At 46.5% G+C, this 20,366-nt stretch overlaps 1 protein-coding gene across 1 annotated transcript in view; it reads left to right on the forward strand.

Moving 5' to 3' along the window:
* LOC149435973 (glutamate receptor-interacting protein 2-like) overlaps positions 1 to 20,366 on the forward strand; it is a gene marked incomplete at its 3' end in the record, with an annotated part of 253,129 nt that overhangs the window by 232,448 nt on the left and 315 nt on the right. Inside the window, exons 7-9 of the mRNA XM_089662198.1 lie at positions 4,718 to 4,863; positions 12,382 to 12,529; positions 15,671 to 15,840. Of these exons, the coding sequence (XP_089518324.1) occupies positions 4,718 to 4,863; positions 12,382 to 12,529; positions 15,671 to 15,840 (464 nt within the window). The remainder of the gene's footprint in view (positions 1 to 4,717; positions 4,864 to 12,381; positions 12,530 to 15,670; positions 15,841 to 20,366) is intronic.

Consider the following 20,366-nt stretch of genomic DNA (forward strand, 5'->3'; position numbering starts at 1 on the left):
TGCCTGTCAGCAGTAAACCTAACCTGAGCCGCGAGCCGTGACAAGGCAGTCTGTTTCAAGGTCTCAGAATTGGCGCCTTAACTCTCTCCGCCACTCTGGGCACCCGCCAGACAGCGAGCGCGCTGCTCCAGTTTTCTGTTTTTTTTTTCGCTGAAATTTTCAGAGCGCTTAACCGAACAAATTAAAATGACAAATGTCTTAAATCATCCGCGGTATCCGAGGGCGGCTCACTTTGATCAGAGCAATCTGCTTAGGTCTGCCTGTCACAGCCGGGGCACCTGCATATCTTAATGGAAATGCTGCTCATTGATTGAAGAGTTAGGAATCAAGAGGCTTAGAGACCGGAGGCCTCCACGGGGATTCAGGCATCCTTGTCCACAAGGTGACTGCGTCAGTACCTCGGGGACGGGGGGGAGAGGTTGTGGTTGGGTAACAGGATTCAGAGGGAGGTTTTTTTTTTTTCTTTTTATAGTGGACCTGTAGTGCAATAGTTTCATGGGTTACAAGAAAGACTCCATCCAAATGACCATCAAGTTCAATGTAACCCCTCGCCTACCGGGCACTTCTACCACCTTCCTGCCTACCGGGCACTTCTACCCCCTTCCTGCCCACCGGACACTTCTACCCCCTTCCTGCCTACAGGGCACTTCTACCCCCTTCCTGCCTACCGGGCACTTCTACCCCCTTCCTGCCTACCGGGCACTTCCACCCCCTCCCTGCCTACAGGGAACTTCTACCCCCTTCCTGCCTACCGGGCACTTCTACCCCCTTCCTGCCTACCGGGCACTTCTACCCCCTTCCTGCCTACAGGGCACTTCTACCCCCTTCCTGCCTACCGGGCACTTCTACCCCCTTCCTGCCTACAGGGCACTTCTACCCCCTTCCTGCCTACCGGGCACTTCTACCCCCTTCCTGCCTACCGGGCACTTCCACCCCCTCCCTGCCTACAGGGAACTTCTACCCCCTTCCTGCCTACCGGGCACTTCTACCCCCTTCCTGCCTACCGGGCACTTCTACCCCCTTCCTGCCTACAGGGCACTTCTACCCCCTTCCTGCCTACAGGGCACTTCTACCCCCTTCCTGCCTACCGGGCACTTCTACCCCCTTCCTGCCTACCGGGCACTTCTACCCCCTTCCTGCCTACCGGGCACTTCTACCCCCTTCCTGCCTACCGGGCACTTCTACCCCCTTCCTGCCTACAGGGCCCTTCTACCCCCTTCCTGCCTACAGGGCACTTCTACCCCCTTCCTGCCTACAGGGCACTTCTACCCCCTTCCTGCCTACCGGGCACTTCTACCCCCTTCCTGCCTACCGGGCACTTCTACCCCCTTCCTGCCTACAGGGCCCTTCTACCCCCTTTCCTGCCTACAGGGCACTTCTACCCCCTTTCCTGCCTACAGGGCACTTATACCCCTTCCTGCCTACCGGACACTTATACCCCTTCCTGCCTACCGGACACTTCTACCCCCTTCCTGCCTACAGGGCACTTTTACCCCCTTCCTGCCTACAGGGCACTCCTACCCCATTCCTGCCTACCGGGCACTTCTACCCCCTTCCTGCCTACAGGGCACTTCTACCCCCTTCCTGCCTACCGGGCACTTCTACCCCCTTCCTGCCTACAGGGCACTTCTACCCCCTTCCTGCCTACAGGGCACTCCTACCCCATTCCTGCCTACCGGGCACTCCTACCCCCTTCCTGCCTACCGGGCACTTCTACCTCCTTCCTGCCCAGGCCAATTTTCAGCTTTCAGCGCTATCACACTTTGAATGACAATTGCTCGGTCATGCAACACTGTACCCATATGACATTTTTATCACTTTTTTTAGACAGAGCTTTCTTTTGGTGGTATTTAATCACCTCTGGGGTTTTTTATTTTTTGATAAACAAACCAAAAACTACTGAAAATTTTGAAAAAAAAGGTTTTTTCTTAGTTTTTGTTACAAAATTTTGTAAATAAGTGATTTTTCTCCTTCACTGATGTGCGCTAATGAGGCTGCAGTGATGGGCACTGATAGGCGGCACTGATAGGCGGCACTGATGAGGAGGCACTGGTAGGTGGTACTGATTGGCATTGACAAACATCACTAAAGGGCACTGAAAGGCAGCACTCATATATGGCACTGATAGGTGGCACTGACTGGCACTGTTAGCTGGCACTAATGGGAAGCACTGACAGGCACTGATAGGTGGCACTGATTGGCAGCACTGATAGGCGGCACTGACTGGCACTAATAGGCAGCACTGATGGGCACTGATAGGTGGCACTGATAGGTGGCACTGGCTGGCATTGATAAATGGCACTGATAGGTGAAAGGAAGCTCAGATGGGCACTGATATGTGGCATTGATGAGCACTGACAGCTGGCATTGATGGGCACTAACAGGTGGCACTGGGGCTACACTGATCATCAGTGCCCTGATGATCAGTGTAGATGTCCCCTCTGAGGAATGCCGATTACCGGCTCTCCTCTGTCAGCGTGACAACCCGTGGGGAGAGAAATGCCGATAACCGACATTTCCCTATTTACATGTGATCAGCTGTGATTGGACATAGCTCATCACATGACCGAGCCGACATCTTCGGCTCTTTCCGTTGATCGCTGATCCGGACACAGCGCACCGCCGATCGCCACGCTGCGCGCTCCCGGAGCCGGGCACATGCGGTTAGAGTGGGAGGACGTCATATGACGTCCTCCCAGAACGAGAGAACCGCCTTGCGCCCGTCATTACCGTATACGGCGGGCGGGAGGCGGTTAAAGAGATATTAAACCCAAAACCAAAAATGTCATATATTGCAGCTTAGCAATCAGATGTGGTGGCTGCCTTAGTTTTCTTTTGTTTAGACTTTTTCTCGCTCCGTTTTCACCTGGTGATCTGTCCAGTAACACCCTTCCTGTCCTTGAGCGCCCCCACTCTGGATAAAGGAGCACAGCAGACAGCAGCATTGTCAGTCTGGGGGAAGAGGAGTCTTAGATAAAGCCAAAACATCCAGTTTACACTTTATAATCTGTTGCAGCAAACATTTTTTTTTCCTTTTGGGATAAAGGTTTTGCATGAATAAATTAAAAGCTGATCATTGTCAGCACCCCTGCCAGTGTTAAGTGGTTTGGCTAATCCATTTAAACATTCTGCTGGAGAGTGTATGCTAAAAAAAAACAGCAGACTTGCTGGCTGGATCACTAGATGAAAACAGAAGAAAGCCTACAAAAAGGAATCCTAAAGCAGAGCTCCAGTCACACAAACAATAAAATCAGTCAGCAGCCACAAAAACTGTAGCTACTGACTTTTAATAAACAGCCACTCGCCTGTCCCACGATCCTTAGGTGTCCTCACCGCAGCCGGTTTCACCGCCCGTCCTCGCTCCCCGGTGCTGGCATCTTAAGTGTGGGCTCCCGGCTGTGAAAAATTGCGGCTTCACCGCCAGGTGCCCACTGCACATGTGCAAGCAGCACTGTGCCTTGTGAATGGTCCCCTAGTCTTCTCGGACCTGTCAAGTGTCCCAGAAGACTATGGGGAGGGAAGTGGGGGGGGACTTCCGCTTCCAATCGCCTAATCGATTGCAGCGGAAGTGGGAGCGGGTACCCGCTCCCCAAAGGTGCCAGTTCCTCATGGAATTAATCATGGATTAACCAATGGGAAGTACTCACTGCAACTAAAGGCGGAGCATTGCGAACACATAAAAGCCCATATCACTGGATTTTCCTATGTTGATTTGTTATGGCTGCAATGGTAGAATTTAGGTAGGTAGTGTGGGGGGGGGCTCCCGCCTGTTTTTACTGCCCCTGGCTAACCTACGTAAACGAGCCCTAAGATCCCAAAAAGGAATGTGTTCTTGAAGGCAGCACAGTGGCTAAATGGTAAGCATGTCTGCCTGGCAGTACTCGGGTCATTGGTTCAAATCCCAACCACGGCACCGTGTTCCTGGAGTTTGCATGTTCTCCCTGTGCCTGTGTGAGTTTCCTCCGGGTACTCCGGTTTCCTCCCACACTCCAAAGACATGCTGGGAGGTGAATTGGATCCTGTCTAAACTGGCCCTAGTATGTGTATGTATGAATGTGAGTTAGGGACCTTAGATTGTACCCCCCTTGAGGGTTAGGGACCTTAGATTATACGCCCCTTGAGGGTTAGGGACCTTAGATTGTAAGCCCCTTGAGGGTTAGGGACCTTAGATTGTACGCCCCTTGAGGGTTAGGGACCTTAGATTGTACGCCCCTTGAGGGTTAGGGACCTTAGATTGTACGCCCCTTGAGGGTTAGGGACCTTAGATTGTACACCCCTTGAGGGTTAGGGACCTTAGATTGTACGCCCCTTGAGGGTTAGGGACCTTAGATTGTACGCCCCTTGATGGTTAGGGGCCTTAGATTGTACGCCCCTTGAGGGTTAGGGACCTTAGATTGTACGCCCCTTGAGGATTAGGGACCTTAGATTGTACGCCCCTTGAGGGTTAGGGACTGATGTGAATGTACAATATATATGTAAAGCGCTGCGTACATTGATGGCGATATATAAGTACCTGAAATAAATAATAAGGTGCCCCAGGTAAATGTTTACATTACATATATGTTCTGATCATAAAAGAAGCCAGCTTGTATGTTGAAGCCTATGAAATCATGAAGGAACAGTGATATAATAAATGTGATTCTGTTTGCTTGTGTAGAGAATGGCTGACTCCCTTATATCTATATGTACTAATAAAACCATCACATTTCTCCCACAGGGAAGGGACCCTAAAAGTCGGTGACCGGATCCTGTGTGTGGATGGAATCTCCCTTCACAATGTTCCCCTCTCGGACGCCCTTACCATCCTCCGGCAGTGCAGCCAGGAGGCCGTCTTCCAGATCGAATATGATGTCGCCCTTATGGGTAAGATACTATCATGCTTGAAGTTGTTGAGATCAAGTCAAGACCAGGGGCGGACTGACCATTTGGAAACTTGGGCACTGCCCAAGGGCCCGGGGTCAGTAGGGGGCCCCATGAGGTGCCCCTGGTACCTTTTTCATAGGCTTTTTTGAGTTTGGGCAAGGACACAGGGGCCCCATGATCCCCTATTGCCCGGGGGCCCTATGAGTTGTCAGTCTGACCCTGGTCAAGACACTAGAACCTTCACCTCCTTTCCATATAGAACTACTACTACTTGGAGGTATTGGTAGGCAGGCTTGAAAAGATTCCTGGTTTTGGGAGCTCTGTGAGCACTTTGAGAACACTTACGTCATATCCTTGACACATTATGGAGGCAGCTGACAAACATTGGAAGCACTTGGAAGAAAATCACCCGAATGAAACATAAAGATGCAATAAACCTCACATTAAAGGAATTGGTTGGCGTTTCCCAGCTCCTCCCCAGAGCAGTTGACATGGGCAGTGATTGTCAGGCTTCAGGTGGTGTCAGGAATGGACTCGCCAATGGTGGTGGGAGTCACCTGCCTTGTGGGCTGCAGTACCAGGGCTGGCCAGCGGGCTTCTGCAGCTCACTTCTGCAGTCAGCCATCACCTGAGGCTGATTGCAGGAGATGTATTTAAGGAATGGCCAGACCTGCAGTCAGTGCCTTGGTGTTTGTTTCCCATGTGCCCTGTTTCCTGTATCCTGTCTCCTGCCTGCTCGACTCTCCTGCTTGACTCTGACACTGATAGAACTCCGCCTGCACTGACCCCGGCTATTCCTGACCATTCTTCTGCCTGCTCCCGTTGTACCTTTCTGCCTGATTGTTCCTGACCCGGCCTGCCTGACCACTCCACCTCTCCAGCCCTGACTGCACCTGTACCTATTAGTTTAAGGTTTGTTTTGTTTTTCACTGTGTTTGTTTATTTTGTGCAGCTCATTATAAATATTATTATTATTTAATCATTTCTGAAGCCTGCTGTTTCCCTGTGTCAGTCCACACATCTCTGGTCATACCTGGATCCCTGACAGGTGGCCTGAAGTGTCAAGCTCAGTATTGAGTATAAAGTACTGGGCAAAACGCTATAATTTTCCAAAAATGAATCACCTTTTATCATTGACCCCTTCCCACCCAGCCCCAGCATCCGTTTAACAGGGTCTTATCACTGGAGGGGGGTGAATAGGATCTACCAATCACTAGCTATCGCAGTGGTTACATGATCAGGAGGTGGTCCCATTAGCTACCAGTTATTAGCAGAGACCAAGAGCTGTCTTTGATGGCTGGGAAGGTGCAATGAGCGCACACCCTCAACACAGAAAGCTCTGCCACTCATGGCCCCATAGGTGTAGCATTTTGGGCATTAAGGGCCCATTCACACTAGGAACGGCATGTGAATTGCACAGGTTCGTGCTTGTGTGCTCCTGTGCGATTTACACACAGTTCTGTACAGTGCAATTTAGGGACATTCATTTCACCTCACCAAACATAGTGCATGCTCTACTTTTGGAAATGCACTGCAAATGGATCACCTGGTACATTTGTCCCATGCAATCTGGTGCAGGCAAACACACTGTGTTTCGGGTGGTTTTAACCCCGCTGCAGATCATGTTCTTGTCTGGTTTCCAGCATGGCATTCTAGTGTGAACAGGCCCTAAAGCCTACCCTCTTTGCCACCACAAATGTGCATTACCTGGGTGGCAAGCTCCAGTCCAGCGACTTTGCCTTGGCTGAGATGATGCCATCAGTCTGCTGCAGGCAAGCGCAATCATTTATTCTATCTGGGAAGGAAGCGGAAGTAGGGCGCTGGGTATGGCTCGCAAGCTTGACAAAGCGCATGCTCGTGAAACGCATTGTTGTGTTTACCAGCCAAGCTTGCGAGCCATACCCAGTGCCCTACTGCCGCTTCCTCCCCGGTTGCAGTGACGTCACTTCTGGAGCTCCGAGATCCCCGGCTTGTGCAGGAACTCATTGAAGACACCATCTCTTCCCAGTATGGGAGCGGACATTCCATCTTCACAGCCTGGGCCTTACCATTGCCTTGGATGTTGTTTGGACATATTGATAAAGTTTTTACACAATAAAGACACACCTCTATGTGAGGTTTATACTGATTCAAAGCCACAGTCTCCTCAGCGCTGACCTTTGGCATTTATCTATTACTTCCTTCAGTGTGACTATAGCAGCGGTGGACAAGTGGCTCCCATATTTAGGCCGTGGGGAAAATCGGCCATTAAAAAAAAAAACAAATCGTAAATCGGTCGTTCAGACGGCCGACGTTGTCACTAATTAAAAAAAAAAGTTGGTGGGTTTTAGTCCCGTCTACGGCCGTCAATTAATATAATAGCAGTGTCCCTGCATAGAGACCAGCTATTATATTTGACAGAAGAAATAGATTATGTGGAAGAAGAAGAGAAACAGCATTGTATCTATTTGTACTTGAAAAGAAACATCTGTATCCGAAATGCATACAAATAGATACAATGTTGCAACTTTTTTTCTTCTCTGTCTTCTTCTGCAAAATCTATTTCATCTTCTCCTCTTTTCTTCTATTCTTCTTCTTGATATTTTATTTCTTCTTCTCCTGCAAAATCTATTTCTTCTATTACTTCTTTTTCTTCATAGTCAATTTATTGTCAAATCGGCCAGAAGGACGGCCGATTTGACCATAAATTACCGTGAAAATCGGCCGATCTAACAAATCGTCACAGGATTTTCCAGCATGGACGATTTTCAAAATCTCTTAAAATTAAGAAAAATGGCCGACCTTTTTCGCCACTAACGGTACGAATATCGGACGATTTTTTTTTATCGGCCGATGATTGGGCAAGAAAATCGGAAATCTATGGCCTGCATTAGACTTCTTGTTCCGACATTGCTGGATACGCATATGCTGGATAAAATATGCCTAACCTTGAGTTCTCTTTAAATGCTAAATATTCAGATCCAGAATGACTGGTTCCCTTTTAGACCCAACATTTCATACTCCCTTTACACCGCTTCTTCAGGTAGCCCTGGATACAGATTGCACTTGGTAGAGATCTTGAAGTACTGTACTATTCCACAGACTAGTACGGGTCACAAAATCCTGGCACTCTCCCCTCTTCATATTCCGCTACCATAATGAGAATTATTCGCTATCTCAGGACAGTACAGGTCGATGGGAGCCAAGCGTTCCTCCATGCTGATCTCTTGGCGGCCGGGGCAGGTCGAACGCCAGTGTTCTGATAACTCTCACTAGAAGTCATTTAACAGACTGCGGCGCTCCAAGGCACAATCGCTCTGTTTCCATCCCATGCAGGAAATTAATTGATTGGACCGGATTCAACTTTGCCTCCATGGACTTACCCGGAGAACATGTAACTCCTTCAGGACTGGACCTCCAGCATGCTACTAAGTTTAAAAGTACAAAATGTTTTATCGCCAAAAGCTGTTTATTTGGTTTCATCAGCTGATAGACGACGTTTTGCCTGCTCAGAGCTGAATTCGTAAGAATAAAAACAGTCAAGGAAAGCACTGCATAAGGGGCTTGTACTTGCTTCAGATGGATTTTTACATTCCCATACAAGTCTACTGGGATGCAAACCCTGCTTTACAGGTCATGTGCAGCCCAGAAGGACATCATCAGGTCACATGTACCTGTCATTAAGGCCGACACACCTGCCCGGGGGGGATGCAGAGCGCAGGGGGATGCAGAGCGCAGGGGGATGCAGAGTGTAGGGGGATGCAGAGTGTAGGTAGTTGCTGGGGTAGGGATACAAGTGAGGTGTAATGCAGGTACAGATAGAGTATTGGAGACGTAGGTGGTGCAGACTGGGTAATGGGAAATGGGTATAGAGTAAGGTGGGGGGGGTTAATGGGGGTGCAGGGTGTACAGAGTGTGGGGTAATAGGTAGGGCCACTGATGGGGGGGGGTATTAGGAGGTGGCGTCCTGTTGGGTTGGCTGTATGGGGCCCAGGGGCGGACTGACCGTTTGGAAACTTGGGCACTGCCCGAGGGTCCGGGGTCAGTAGGGGGCCCCATGAGATGCCCCTGGTACCTTTTTCATAGGCTTTTTTGAGTTTGGGCAAGGACACAGGGGCCCCATGATCCCCTATCGACCGGGGGCCCCATGAGTTGTCAGTCCGCCCCTGCACTGGACTGCACATAGTGTGAACTAGCCCTAAGGATGCAGAACTGTACCCCCCTCCTTTGTCATGCCCGGCCCCTTGCTCCGGCTGACCATGGCTGGCATGAAGTGCGCACTACACACACGTGGCCAATTGTTTACTTTTTAGCAGCTAGAAGGTAGATGTGCATTCACTTTTGTGTCAGCTGTGGCTGGATGGAGTGGAGAGCGGGCACATGGGAGCACAATGTGACAGAAGTCAGAGCAGACATAAAACCACAGCCTTGAGTTGTCAGTCCACCCCTGCACCTGCCTGTGCATTCCTCTTACTGTTGCCTGGCTTGGGAAAGTACTCAGAGACGAGGCAATCTGCTATGAATCAGCCGTCTCCTTCATAGCTGTTGTTCACATGGAGAAGGTCAGACATATTAAAGTGGAGCTCCACTCACGCTATCATAAAATAAAAGTCAGCATCTACAAAAACTGTATCTGCTGACTTTTAAAAAAAACAGCCACTTACCTGTCCCTCGGTCCCGTGGTGTGTCCCCTGCAGGCCGTTTCACCGGCCGTCCTGGATTCCTGGAGGCCGGCATCTTCAGTGTGGGCACCCGGCTGTGATAGCTTGCGGCTTCACACCCGGGTACCCACTGCGCATGCACGGGTAGCGCTGCGCTTCATGAATGGTCCTGTAGTCTTCTGGGACCTGTCACGTGTCCCAAAAGACTACAGGAAGGGAGGGCGGGAGGACACCTTCTGTTTCCAATCTCCTAGGCCAGTGGTCGGCAAGCCGCGGCTCGCGAGCCACATGCGGCTCTTTACACACATTAATGCGGCTCTTCTGTGTGCCGGGCGCCCGCTCCCCTCCCTCCTCTCGGGCGGCTGCCCCAAAAGTCAGGACTCTGCAGCTAGCCCAGCAATGGGCAAACTACGGCCCGCATACGTCCCGGCGGACCTTTTAATCCGGCCCGCAGACGTGGCAAACATTGGCTGTCAGGATGTAGGCGGGGCAGCGTGACAAACTCCTCTCACAGTCCGCCCTGAAGACCGGAACGGCGCGGGAACACGGCGAGAGGAACGTGCGGAGCAAAGGTAAGTGAATTGACACAATATGGGGAATGAATTACTATGGGGGATGAATTACTATATGGGGGGTGAATTACTATAGGGGGGATGAATTACTATATGGGGGATGAATTACTATGGGGGATGAATTAATATGGGGGATGAATTACTATAGGGGGGATGAATTACTATGGGGGATGAATTACTATATGGGGGATGAATTACTATATGGGGGATGAATTACTATGGGGGATGAATTACTATATGGGGGATGAATTACTATATGGGGGATGAATTACTATGGGGGATGAATTATTATAGGGGGGATGAATTAATATAGGGGGGATGAATTACTATATGGGGGATGAATTACTCTAGGGGGGATGAATTACTATGGGGGATGAATTACTATGGGGGATGAATTACTATAGGGGGAATGAATTACTATAGGGGGGATGAATTACTATATGGGGGATGAATTACTATATGGGGGATGAATTACTATGGGGGATGAATTACTATATGGGGGATGAATTACTATATGGGGGATGAATTACTATAGGGGGAATTAATTACTATATGGGGGATGAATTACTATAGGGGGGATGAATTACTATAGGGGGGATGAATTACTATAGGGGGGATGAATTACTATAGGGAGGATGAATTACTATATGGGGGATGAATTACTATGGGGGATGAATTACTATATGGGGGATGAATTACTATATGGGGGATGAATTACAATATGGGGGATGAATTACTATATGGGGGATTAATTACTATGGGGGATGAATTACTATATGGGGGATGAATTACTATGGGGGATGAATTACTATATGGGGGATGAATTACTATGGGGGATGAATTACTATATGGGGGATGAATTACTATATGGGGGATGAATTACTATATGGGGGATGTATTTTCAGTTTTAAAAATGTGGCTCTCAAAATAAATTTCAAACGTGGTTTTGGCGAGATTTGGCTCAGTTGAAAAAAAAGGTTGCCCACCACTGGCCTAGGCGATCCGACCGGAATTGGGAGCCGGTACCTGTCAAATTTGGGTATCCGTTTCTCCCCCCCCCCCCCAAAGGTGCCAATCCTTAATGGGGAGTGGGGGGAGCAGTCCTTAAAATGGAACTTCCCCTTTTGGGTGGAGCTCTGCTTTAATTAGGGTTAGAAAGCACTTGGCAACATGGGAGAAATTGCTACATCATGTACTTTGTCCCAAAGGGGGCAGAACTGTAAAATGAAAATGATAACGATATTTATTATTATTATACAGGATTTATGGCGCCAACAGTGTGCGCAGCGCTTTAAAAAATGAAGGCAGACATTACAGTTACAATAGAATTTGGTACAAGAGCAAACACAGGGCCCGGCTCCTGGGAGCTTCCAATCTAGGAGGAAGGGTTGAGTGATACAAAAGGTAATAGCTGTGGGGGAGGAGCTGATGGAGGAAATAAATGGCAGTTTACTAGGTAGAAGCAGGATAGGCTTCTTTAAAGAGGTTTTCAGGGACCGTCTAAAGGTGGATAGATTAGATAGCCGGACAGATTGGGGTAGGGAGTTGGCTAGGTGTCCTCAGCACACACGTATTTCCACCCTGCCCCCGGAAGTCATCACACGCAGGTGAAAGCCATCCCATACCCAGAGGAGGGACCTCTCATCCAGGGAGCAGCACCCGTGTAACCCCTTGGGGGACACTCTGGTGGATGTGAATTACCCCCCTTTTCTCTCATCTCCTGGGAACCTGTTGATGACAACCCAACCCCCAGAGGGAGGATACCCCATATTCAGGGGTGGACTGACCATTTGGAAAGTTGGGCAGTTCCCGAGGGCCTGGGGTCAGTAGGGGTCCCCATGAGATGCCCCTGGTACCTTTTTCATAGGCTTTTTTGAGTTTGGGCAAGGACACAGGGGCCCCATGATCCCCTATTGCCCGGGGGCCCCATGAGTTGTCAGTCCACCCCTGCCCATATTCCTGGCTTGCTGTGAGGATCGATTGGATTTGATACAGGCGCATTTATTATGCGCATCCGGTGAGTGCGCAATTTATAGATCACCTGCACAGTCACCGATTCCAGGAAGCAAGCACCTTAATTGAGCACCTCTATATTTGTGGAAACAACTAGAAAGTGGAATATTCATACTGACTTTTATATTTATAATTATATTTATTCAAATTCATGTATTTCACTCATCAGGTTTATATACAATTTTATATATAATGTTATTATATATCTTTTTAGCGCTGCACTTATTTTATGCTGATTTCACCAAGGATTGCCATGGTGTGTTCCGTGTTTACCCATGATCCTTCTCTCCTAGACACTGTGACCAACGCTTCAGGACCCCTACTGGTGGAAATCGCCAAGACCCCTGGCTCCACATTGGGCATTTCACTGAGCACGAGCACCCATCGGAACAAGCAGGTGATAATCATCGACAAGGTTAAGCCGGCCAGCGTGGCGGACAGGTGAGCGGTCATTGCTGTTCTGGTGACGGTAACGTCCTCCTAGGCCATTCCCTATGACATCTCTGATTTATTTTTCTCGCAATGTCCTTCTCTTGTCCTGCAGTTGTTCTATTGATATAAAATGACCGCATGCAAAAAGTCTATATAGTACAGTATAGTGGCTCTCACTCTTTTGCACGGTCAAGATCAATTGGCTACTTTCTGATCTGATTTTGAGCAGAATGTTGCAACAAATACATTTAAAAGGGTAAATTCAACATGTTACCAAAGAGTATCTGCTGCACCCTTCTGATCCCCTGCTGTGACAGTGAGCGGGGGATCTTCTCCCTGCACCCGCTGTCTCTATTTAAAAAGAGCACAGCCATGGAGGACTACACCCAGAGGTGTATTTACCACAAGGCAAACAAGGCATTTGCCTAGGGCGGCATTTTTCAAGGGGGCAGCACAGAAGAAGGGACGCACGCGGCATGGGGACCTGGTGGGTTCCAAGAGAGGCTGCGGGTTTCATGACAGTGTATGCACAGCCTGACTCTCGTTCCTGGGGATGTCCGGAGCTGTGAAGATGTGTCTTTCCTCTCTCTCACCGTCCGTGGGCGATGGTGGCTGGTGTATGGGGGGCAGTGGTAGTAGAAGGTTTTCTAGAGCGGGGGGGGACACTGATTTTTGTGTTGCCTAGGGCAGCACAGAACTTACATACACCACTGACTACACCCGCACAGCTGCATTATTCATTCTCAGCGATGTGTGAATGAATGAACTACAAGTACCGTCCACCACTACAGCAGACGGCTTGTAGCTGTCAATGAACTATGAAGGTGCCGGTGAGCGATCCGATCTCCAGTAACTGTCTGCCTGTATCAGAGGTATGGGCAGACCGCTATCCCGGGAATCTGCAGGAGCCTGGCATTGCACCACGATCTGCTGATTGCTGCAATGTTCTGCAGTCTCCAAAAGAAAAAATAATAAATAGAATTTTGTTTTTAAGGTGAACTTTCATTTAAAGTGGTTGTAAAAGATAAAAAAAAAAAACATCAAATGATTAAAACATATGTTTTGATTTTATTTTGTTTAATATATTGAAATATTTTATGAACGATTTGTTAAGTTACTAATTTTGGTTTGTTGCATTCGTAATGAAATTCATTTCATTTAGTTAATTCGTTTTCAACAGGATTAAAATTTTCCCAATGGAATTGAAGTATTCTAATCAAATTTGAATGAAAAATAGTGAATTGATCCAAATTCATTGTGAAGAATTGCTGGTTGTATTCGAAATTCAAATTTTGGAAGGGGTTTTATTCTATTCTGTTATTTTCTATTCTATTTTATTCTTTTATATTCTGTTCTATTTTTATTTTCTATTCTATTCCTTTATTTTCTCTTCTATATTACTCTAATCCATTCTATTTTTTTTATTCTATTATTTTATGTTTTATTCTGTTTTTATTTCACTGTTTTACTCTGTTCTATTCTTTTCTGTTCCATTTCTTTATTTTCTATTCTGTTTTTTTGTTTATATTTTATAATTTTCTATTCCATTCTGTTTTAGTCTATTCTATTTCTGAAGACGGCTATATTCTTTCTATTTTATTCTATTCAAATCTATTTTTTTCTATTCTGTTCTTTTATATTCTGTTTTATTCTGTTTTATTCTTTTTTTTTTTTTCTAAAATTCTAATTTTGGAAGATGGCTATATTCTAACAATAATACAAACAATCTTTGAAGGAAGTCATCCATAGTAAACAATATGCTTACATTTGAATTTAATTTCACACTCTATTTCAATTTCGAGTTTGATTCTAATTCAATTTGAATTTCAGATGAAATGTTGTCATTATATCAGATTTGTTTAAATGTGTTACAATTGTAATTTGGATACATCTGCATCTCCAAATAAAGAGAACTTTGAAACTAAATGAACCGCACACATCTAGGCACAAATGCACATTCATCCCAGTGTGGTCAGTTTTCTGGCCGTGCTGGGAGAACAGCCTGCCTGTCCTCCAATGATCAGACTTGGGCTGACACCCCCCCCCCCACCACCACCACCTATGCACAGTCATTCACTGTGAGGTTCAGTGTACTGCTGTTTCTCCACCCCCAGCTCTCTAAGTTCCTTATGCAGCTGAGAACAGAGAGTGAGATCAGGTTTAAAGAAAAAAAAAAGAACAGGTATTTATAATGTTGTTTTATATATATATATATATATATATATATATATATATATATATATATATATATATATATATATATATTAGGTATATATATATATATATATGTATATATATATATATATATATATATATCATAGGCGGACTGACCATATGGAATATATATATATATATATATATATATTAGGTATGTATGTGTGTGTGTGTGTGTGTGTGTGTGTGTATATATATATCTCAGAGGCGGACTGACCATTTGGAAACTCGGACACTGCCCGAGGGCCCGGGGTCAGTAGGGGGCCCCATGAGATGCCCCTGGTACCATTTTTCATAGGCTTTTTTGAGGTTGGGCAAGGACACAGGGGCCCCATGATCCCATATTGACCGGGGGCCCCATGAGTTGTCAGTCCGCCCCTGATATATATATATATTTTTTTTTTTTATGTATGTATGTGTATGTATATGTGTGTATGTATGTGTGTGTGTGTGTGTGTGTGTGTATGTATGTATATATATATATATATATATATATATATATAAAATAATTAGAATATAATATCTATTTTTTATTATTATTATATGTTTTTACTTTTTTTATTAATTTTTTTTGTCTTTCATTTTTATTTTAAACTGAATAGATTGGTTTACAAGGCAAGGGTTCACATAGACTTTAAACCTGACCCATCATCCTCTATTTCTAAATCTACAATTACAATCCCACACTTGTTTTATTGGGGGCAGAACCTCCCAGCACCAAAGGCTCCCTCTCCTGCATGGAGATCTCCTTGCCCCAAGATCTTAGTCCTGAAAACCAGGGATTCTGGATTTTAGAGGGACAATTTCATGATAAAGTAGGCTGCTATATTTTTATCTTGGGATACAAAAGTAGGGAAGAGCAAAAACTTTTTTTTTTTTTTGCATCTAGAACTCTGTAATATACCGTCTTATCTTCCCCATCTATTCCTCTTCCAGGTGTGGAGCGCTGCACCCCGGAGATCACATCCTGTCCATCGATGGCACCAGTACAGAGCATTGCACGGTGATGGAGGCCACACAGCTCCTGGCCAGCACCATGGAGAACGTCAAGCTGGAGATCCTGCCAGTCCATCACAGCCGGCTGTCTCTCCGGCCACCAGAGACCGGTCAGTGGATGCCGCTTTGCCCCTGTGGGGTAGTGATGAGATCTGTAGTAGAGGATGGAGCTAGGCGAAGGTCGAGCTCAGCTGCCTGCAGTCACTTTGCAGAGGGAGAAGTTCTCTTCATTCGGATCCTGTCATCCGTGAAGGGTTGTTATTTGACAGGGCAAGGTTGCAGCAGAGCAGTGTAATAACGTAGCCTGCTTTGTATGGGCAGCTCTGTAACCCTCTCCTGTCCTCCCGTATGAACGGCCAATCCTTACCAAGTCTAACACTAGTACAGCTTCTGTGTAAAGGATTTATTAATATTCACTTTGATGGGAGAGCGCCAACATCATCTGCAGTGCTGCACAAATCTAGGGCACACAGAGGCTGTAAGAAAACATTGGAACACAGAAGGGAAAAGGGGATACATACAAGATGGATACGCAGGCAAATTCCTACCAGGGGATTTTTTTTTTTGTTAAAATCAGCATTTTTTTTTTTTTTGCTAGAGAATTGCTTTGAATCCCCAAACAATTAATAATTTAATTAAATCAAAGACCCTGGAGAATAAAATAGAGGCAGTTTATTTTTTTGTGTTGTAGGATATTTGCATAACTGTTTATCAAACACATATTTTCAGAAAATAATACACTAAAATGGATTTTAATACACACAAATACAACAGATTACCCTTTTTTTTTGGTAAAATATATAATATGGGGTTGACGGGTACCAAACATGCCAAGCCTTAAAATTGTGTGCACCAGCAAACTGCTGAAAAAAAAACAAAACAGGGTACTTAAAATAGTCCATAGGCGACACTTTAACCACTTGCCATCCGGCCGCTGTATATAAACGGCCGGACGGTGGCAGTCCAGGGGCGGGTTGCCATTCATAAACGGCGCCCGCCATTTTGGACTGTGCGCACTCCCTGGGAGCGCGCAGCACTGCGATCCGGTCCCCGCCGTGTCCTCTGGACACAGTGGAACACCAATTGTCATATGGGACCTCTGTGTGAGGTCCTGATCATGTGATCACCAGGGGTGGTCTGACCATTCAGGCTCTCAGGCAGTGCCCGAGGGCCCAGGGTCAGTAGGGGGCCCCATGAGATTCAGTTTCATAGACTGTTTTGGGTGTGGTTTGAGTGAGGGCGAGGACATGGGCCCCATGATCCCCGCCCTACCTGGGGGCCCATGAGTTGTCAGTCCGCCCCTGGTGATCACTGATGGGCCAATCAGTGATCACATGAATAGGTGTAAGCAAGATGTCACTTCTGACGTCATTGCTTACTACGTGTGACATCTGTGAATGATCACAGAGGTCACATGGTATAGGGCTATTCACAACAGCCTTGTACCACGTGACAAGCTGTGACCAATCACAGCTGACACAGTAGTTCTCAATGGCTGCAAGAATGCAGCCAGAGAGAAGGAAAAATTATTGCTTTTACAGCCTTTATGGGTGTAAAAGCAATCAGTGTAAAAAAAAAAAAAAATCTTCATCACCCCCCACAAGTAGTGCAGTGTCACCATGGTGACACTGTACTGCTAGGGTGACAGTATGTAGAAAAAAAACACATAAATATTAATATAAAAAAATAAAAACAAAATGCAAAAACAAATGTTAAAAATTATAATTTTTGGTTATAAACTAATTTGGGTTACTTTTTTTTTTACTAAAAAGGTAACGGAATAAATTTTGGCCAAGATTTATGATGAAATAGCAATTATTTTCAAATTTTATAAGAAAAGCACTTTTTTTCAACATTTTTTGACTTTTTCATTTATATAGCAAAAAAAAAAAAAAAAATCCCTGTGGTGAATAAATACCACCAAAATAAAGCTTTATCTGTCTCAAAAAATGCTAAAAAATTCATATGGGTACAGTGTTGCATGACCGCGCAATTGTCATTGTGATAGCACTGACAGCTGAAAATTGGCCTGGACAGGAAGGGGCTGAAAGTGTCCGGACTGGAAGGGGGGAAAAGTGTCCGGACTGGAAGGGGGGAAAGTGTCTGGACTGGAAGGGGGGGAAAGCGTCCGGACTGGAAGGGGGGAAAGCGTCCGGACTGGAAGGGGGGGAAAGCGTCCGGACTGGAAGGTGGGGAAAGCGTCCGGACTGGAAGGGGGGGGGGAAAGCGTCCGGACTGGAAGGGGGGGAAAGCGTCCGGACTGGAAGGGGGGGAAAGCGTCCGGACTGGAAGGGGGGGAAAGCGTCCGGACTGGAAGGGGGGGAAAGCGTCCGGACTGGAAGGGGGGCTAAAGCGTCCGGACTGGAAGGGGGGGGGAAAGCGTCCGGACTGGAAGGGGGGGAAAGTGTCCGGACTGGAAGGGGGGGAAAGTGTCCGGACTGGAAGGGGTTAAAGCCCTATACGGTTTATCAGCTTAGAGTTAACAGTGAACTATGGCTGTAGAATTATTGCCCCCATGCTGACGTTCGTGGAAACAGCTCACATGTGTGGCATGATTGCTGATTGCACATGAGCGTTTGCATTCAGGTGTATACATGGAGTACTATTACATTATTTTAAATTTTATTATATTTCAGTTTTTTTAAACACTTTTTTAAACTTTGACTTCATTGCTAGTGCAAGAGTGCTGACAAGCCCCATATGTGATAGCATTGGGCAGGTAACCGGTTCTCTCTTTAGAGACATCAGGACTCTTTTAAACCCCTTGTGTCTCTTCTGACATCTGCTGAAGTTGATTTAAACACAGATCGTGCTCCCAGGATACCTACAGACGCCCTTCTATGTTTTGGTGCTTACGAACGTAATTTTTCAAGGGGGCTGTAGGAAGCACACATGTGGAAGCACTGACTGAAAAAGGGCTGTAATAGCAGTGATTTCTAGCAGTCTCCAGTCTATGATTCTGATGCATTTCTTCAGTCTCCAAAAACACCTATAGCATGTCTGCTGTCTCTGACCATCTCTTGTAGCAAGTCCATAGTCTCTGACCATATCCATTAGCATGCCCATAGTATCTGACCATCTCTCGTAGCATGCTCGTAGTCTCCTGATTATTTCCAGTAGTATGCCTGTAGTCTCTGACTATCTCCACTAGCATACCCATAGTCTCTGAACATCTCTTATAGCATGCCCATAGTCTCCTGACTATTTCCAGTAGCATGCCCATAGTGTCTGACTATCTCCACCAGCATACCCATAGTCCCTGAACCTCTCTTATAGCATGCCCATAGTCTCCTGGCTATTTGCAGTAGCATGCCCATAGTCCCTGACTATCTCCACCAGCATGCCCATAGTCTCTGAACCTCTCTCATAGCATGCCCATAGTCTCCTGGCTATTTGCAGTAGCATGCCCATAGTCTGACTATCTCCACTAGCATACCCATAGTCTCTGAACATCTCTTATAGCATGCCCATAGTCTCCTGGCTATTTGCAGTAGCATGCCCATAGTCCCTGACTATCTCCACCAGCATGCCCATAGTCTCTGAACCTCTCTCATAGCATGCCCATAGTCTCCTGGCTATCTCCATCAGCATACCCTTAGTCTCTGAACCTCTCTTATAGCATGCCCATAGTCTCCTGGCTATTTGCAGTAGCATGCCCATAGTCTGACTATCTTCACTAGCATACCCATAGTCTCTGAACCTCTCTCATAGCATGCCCATAGTCTCCTGACTATCTCCAGTAGCATGCCCATAGTCCCTGACTATCTCCAGTAGCATGCCCATAGTCCCTGACTATCTCCACTAGCATACCCATAGTCCCTGACTATCTCCACTAGCATACCCATAGTCTCTGAACCTCTCTCATAGCATGCCCATAGTCTCCTGACTATTTCCAGTAGCATGTCCATAGTCTCTGACTATCTGCACGAGCATACCCATAGTCTCTGAACTTCTCTCATAGCATGCCCATAGTCTCCTGACTATTTCCAGTAGTATGCTCATATTCCCTGACTATCTCCACCAGCATACCCTTAGTCTCTGAACCTCTTTCAAATCCCCGCCGCTTTCTCTCCTCATCATAGTATACATCCCCACTCTCCGCTCAGCATGGGATCCCTGCAGGGAGTTTTCCTGCACCGCTCCTGTGTGAACTCAGGCTATGGCAAGCAGTGGGGAAACCGCATGAGATTTGGACAGGAATCGCATTCGTATCCAAATCGCATGCTAATCTTTGCAATTTGTATTGATGCAAATCGCACTGCAAAGTATCCGTTTCCGGTATCTGGAGCACTTTTACAAGTACGCGAATACTGCGGAAAATACTTACTATTGGCACCGATACCAGTATCAGTAGCGGTACATCCCTACCACAGACGTTAGATGAACCCTTTGACATCCTTCCTAGGTCGTTGTGGATTGTTAGGAGAGTGCAGCAAGATTATATTCACAAGATTTAAAAAAAAAACAAACAAACAAAAACCTATGGTTGAATAGTTTAGTGCAAGGGTCTTCAAATTGTGGCCCAGGGATCGGATGTAGCCATTTGATTGCTTTTTTCCGCTCCTTGGGGCCACTGATAGGAGACACTATTCTTCCCACTGACACCAATAATGGGGCATAATTCCTAGCACTGACA

This window comes from Staurois parvus, unplaced genomic scaffold (assembly GCF_062004578.1).
Source record: "Staurois parvus isolate SC_StPar_1 unplaced genomic scaffold, SC_StPar_1.0 ptg001436l, whole genome shotgun sequence".
Lineage (NCBI taxonomy): Eukaryota > Metazoa > Chordata > Amphibia > Anura > Ranidae > Staurois > Staurois parvus.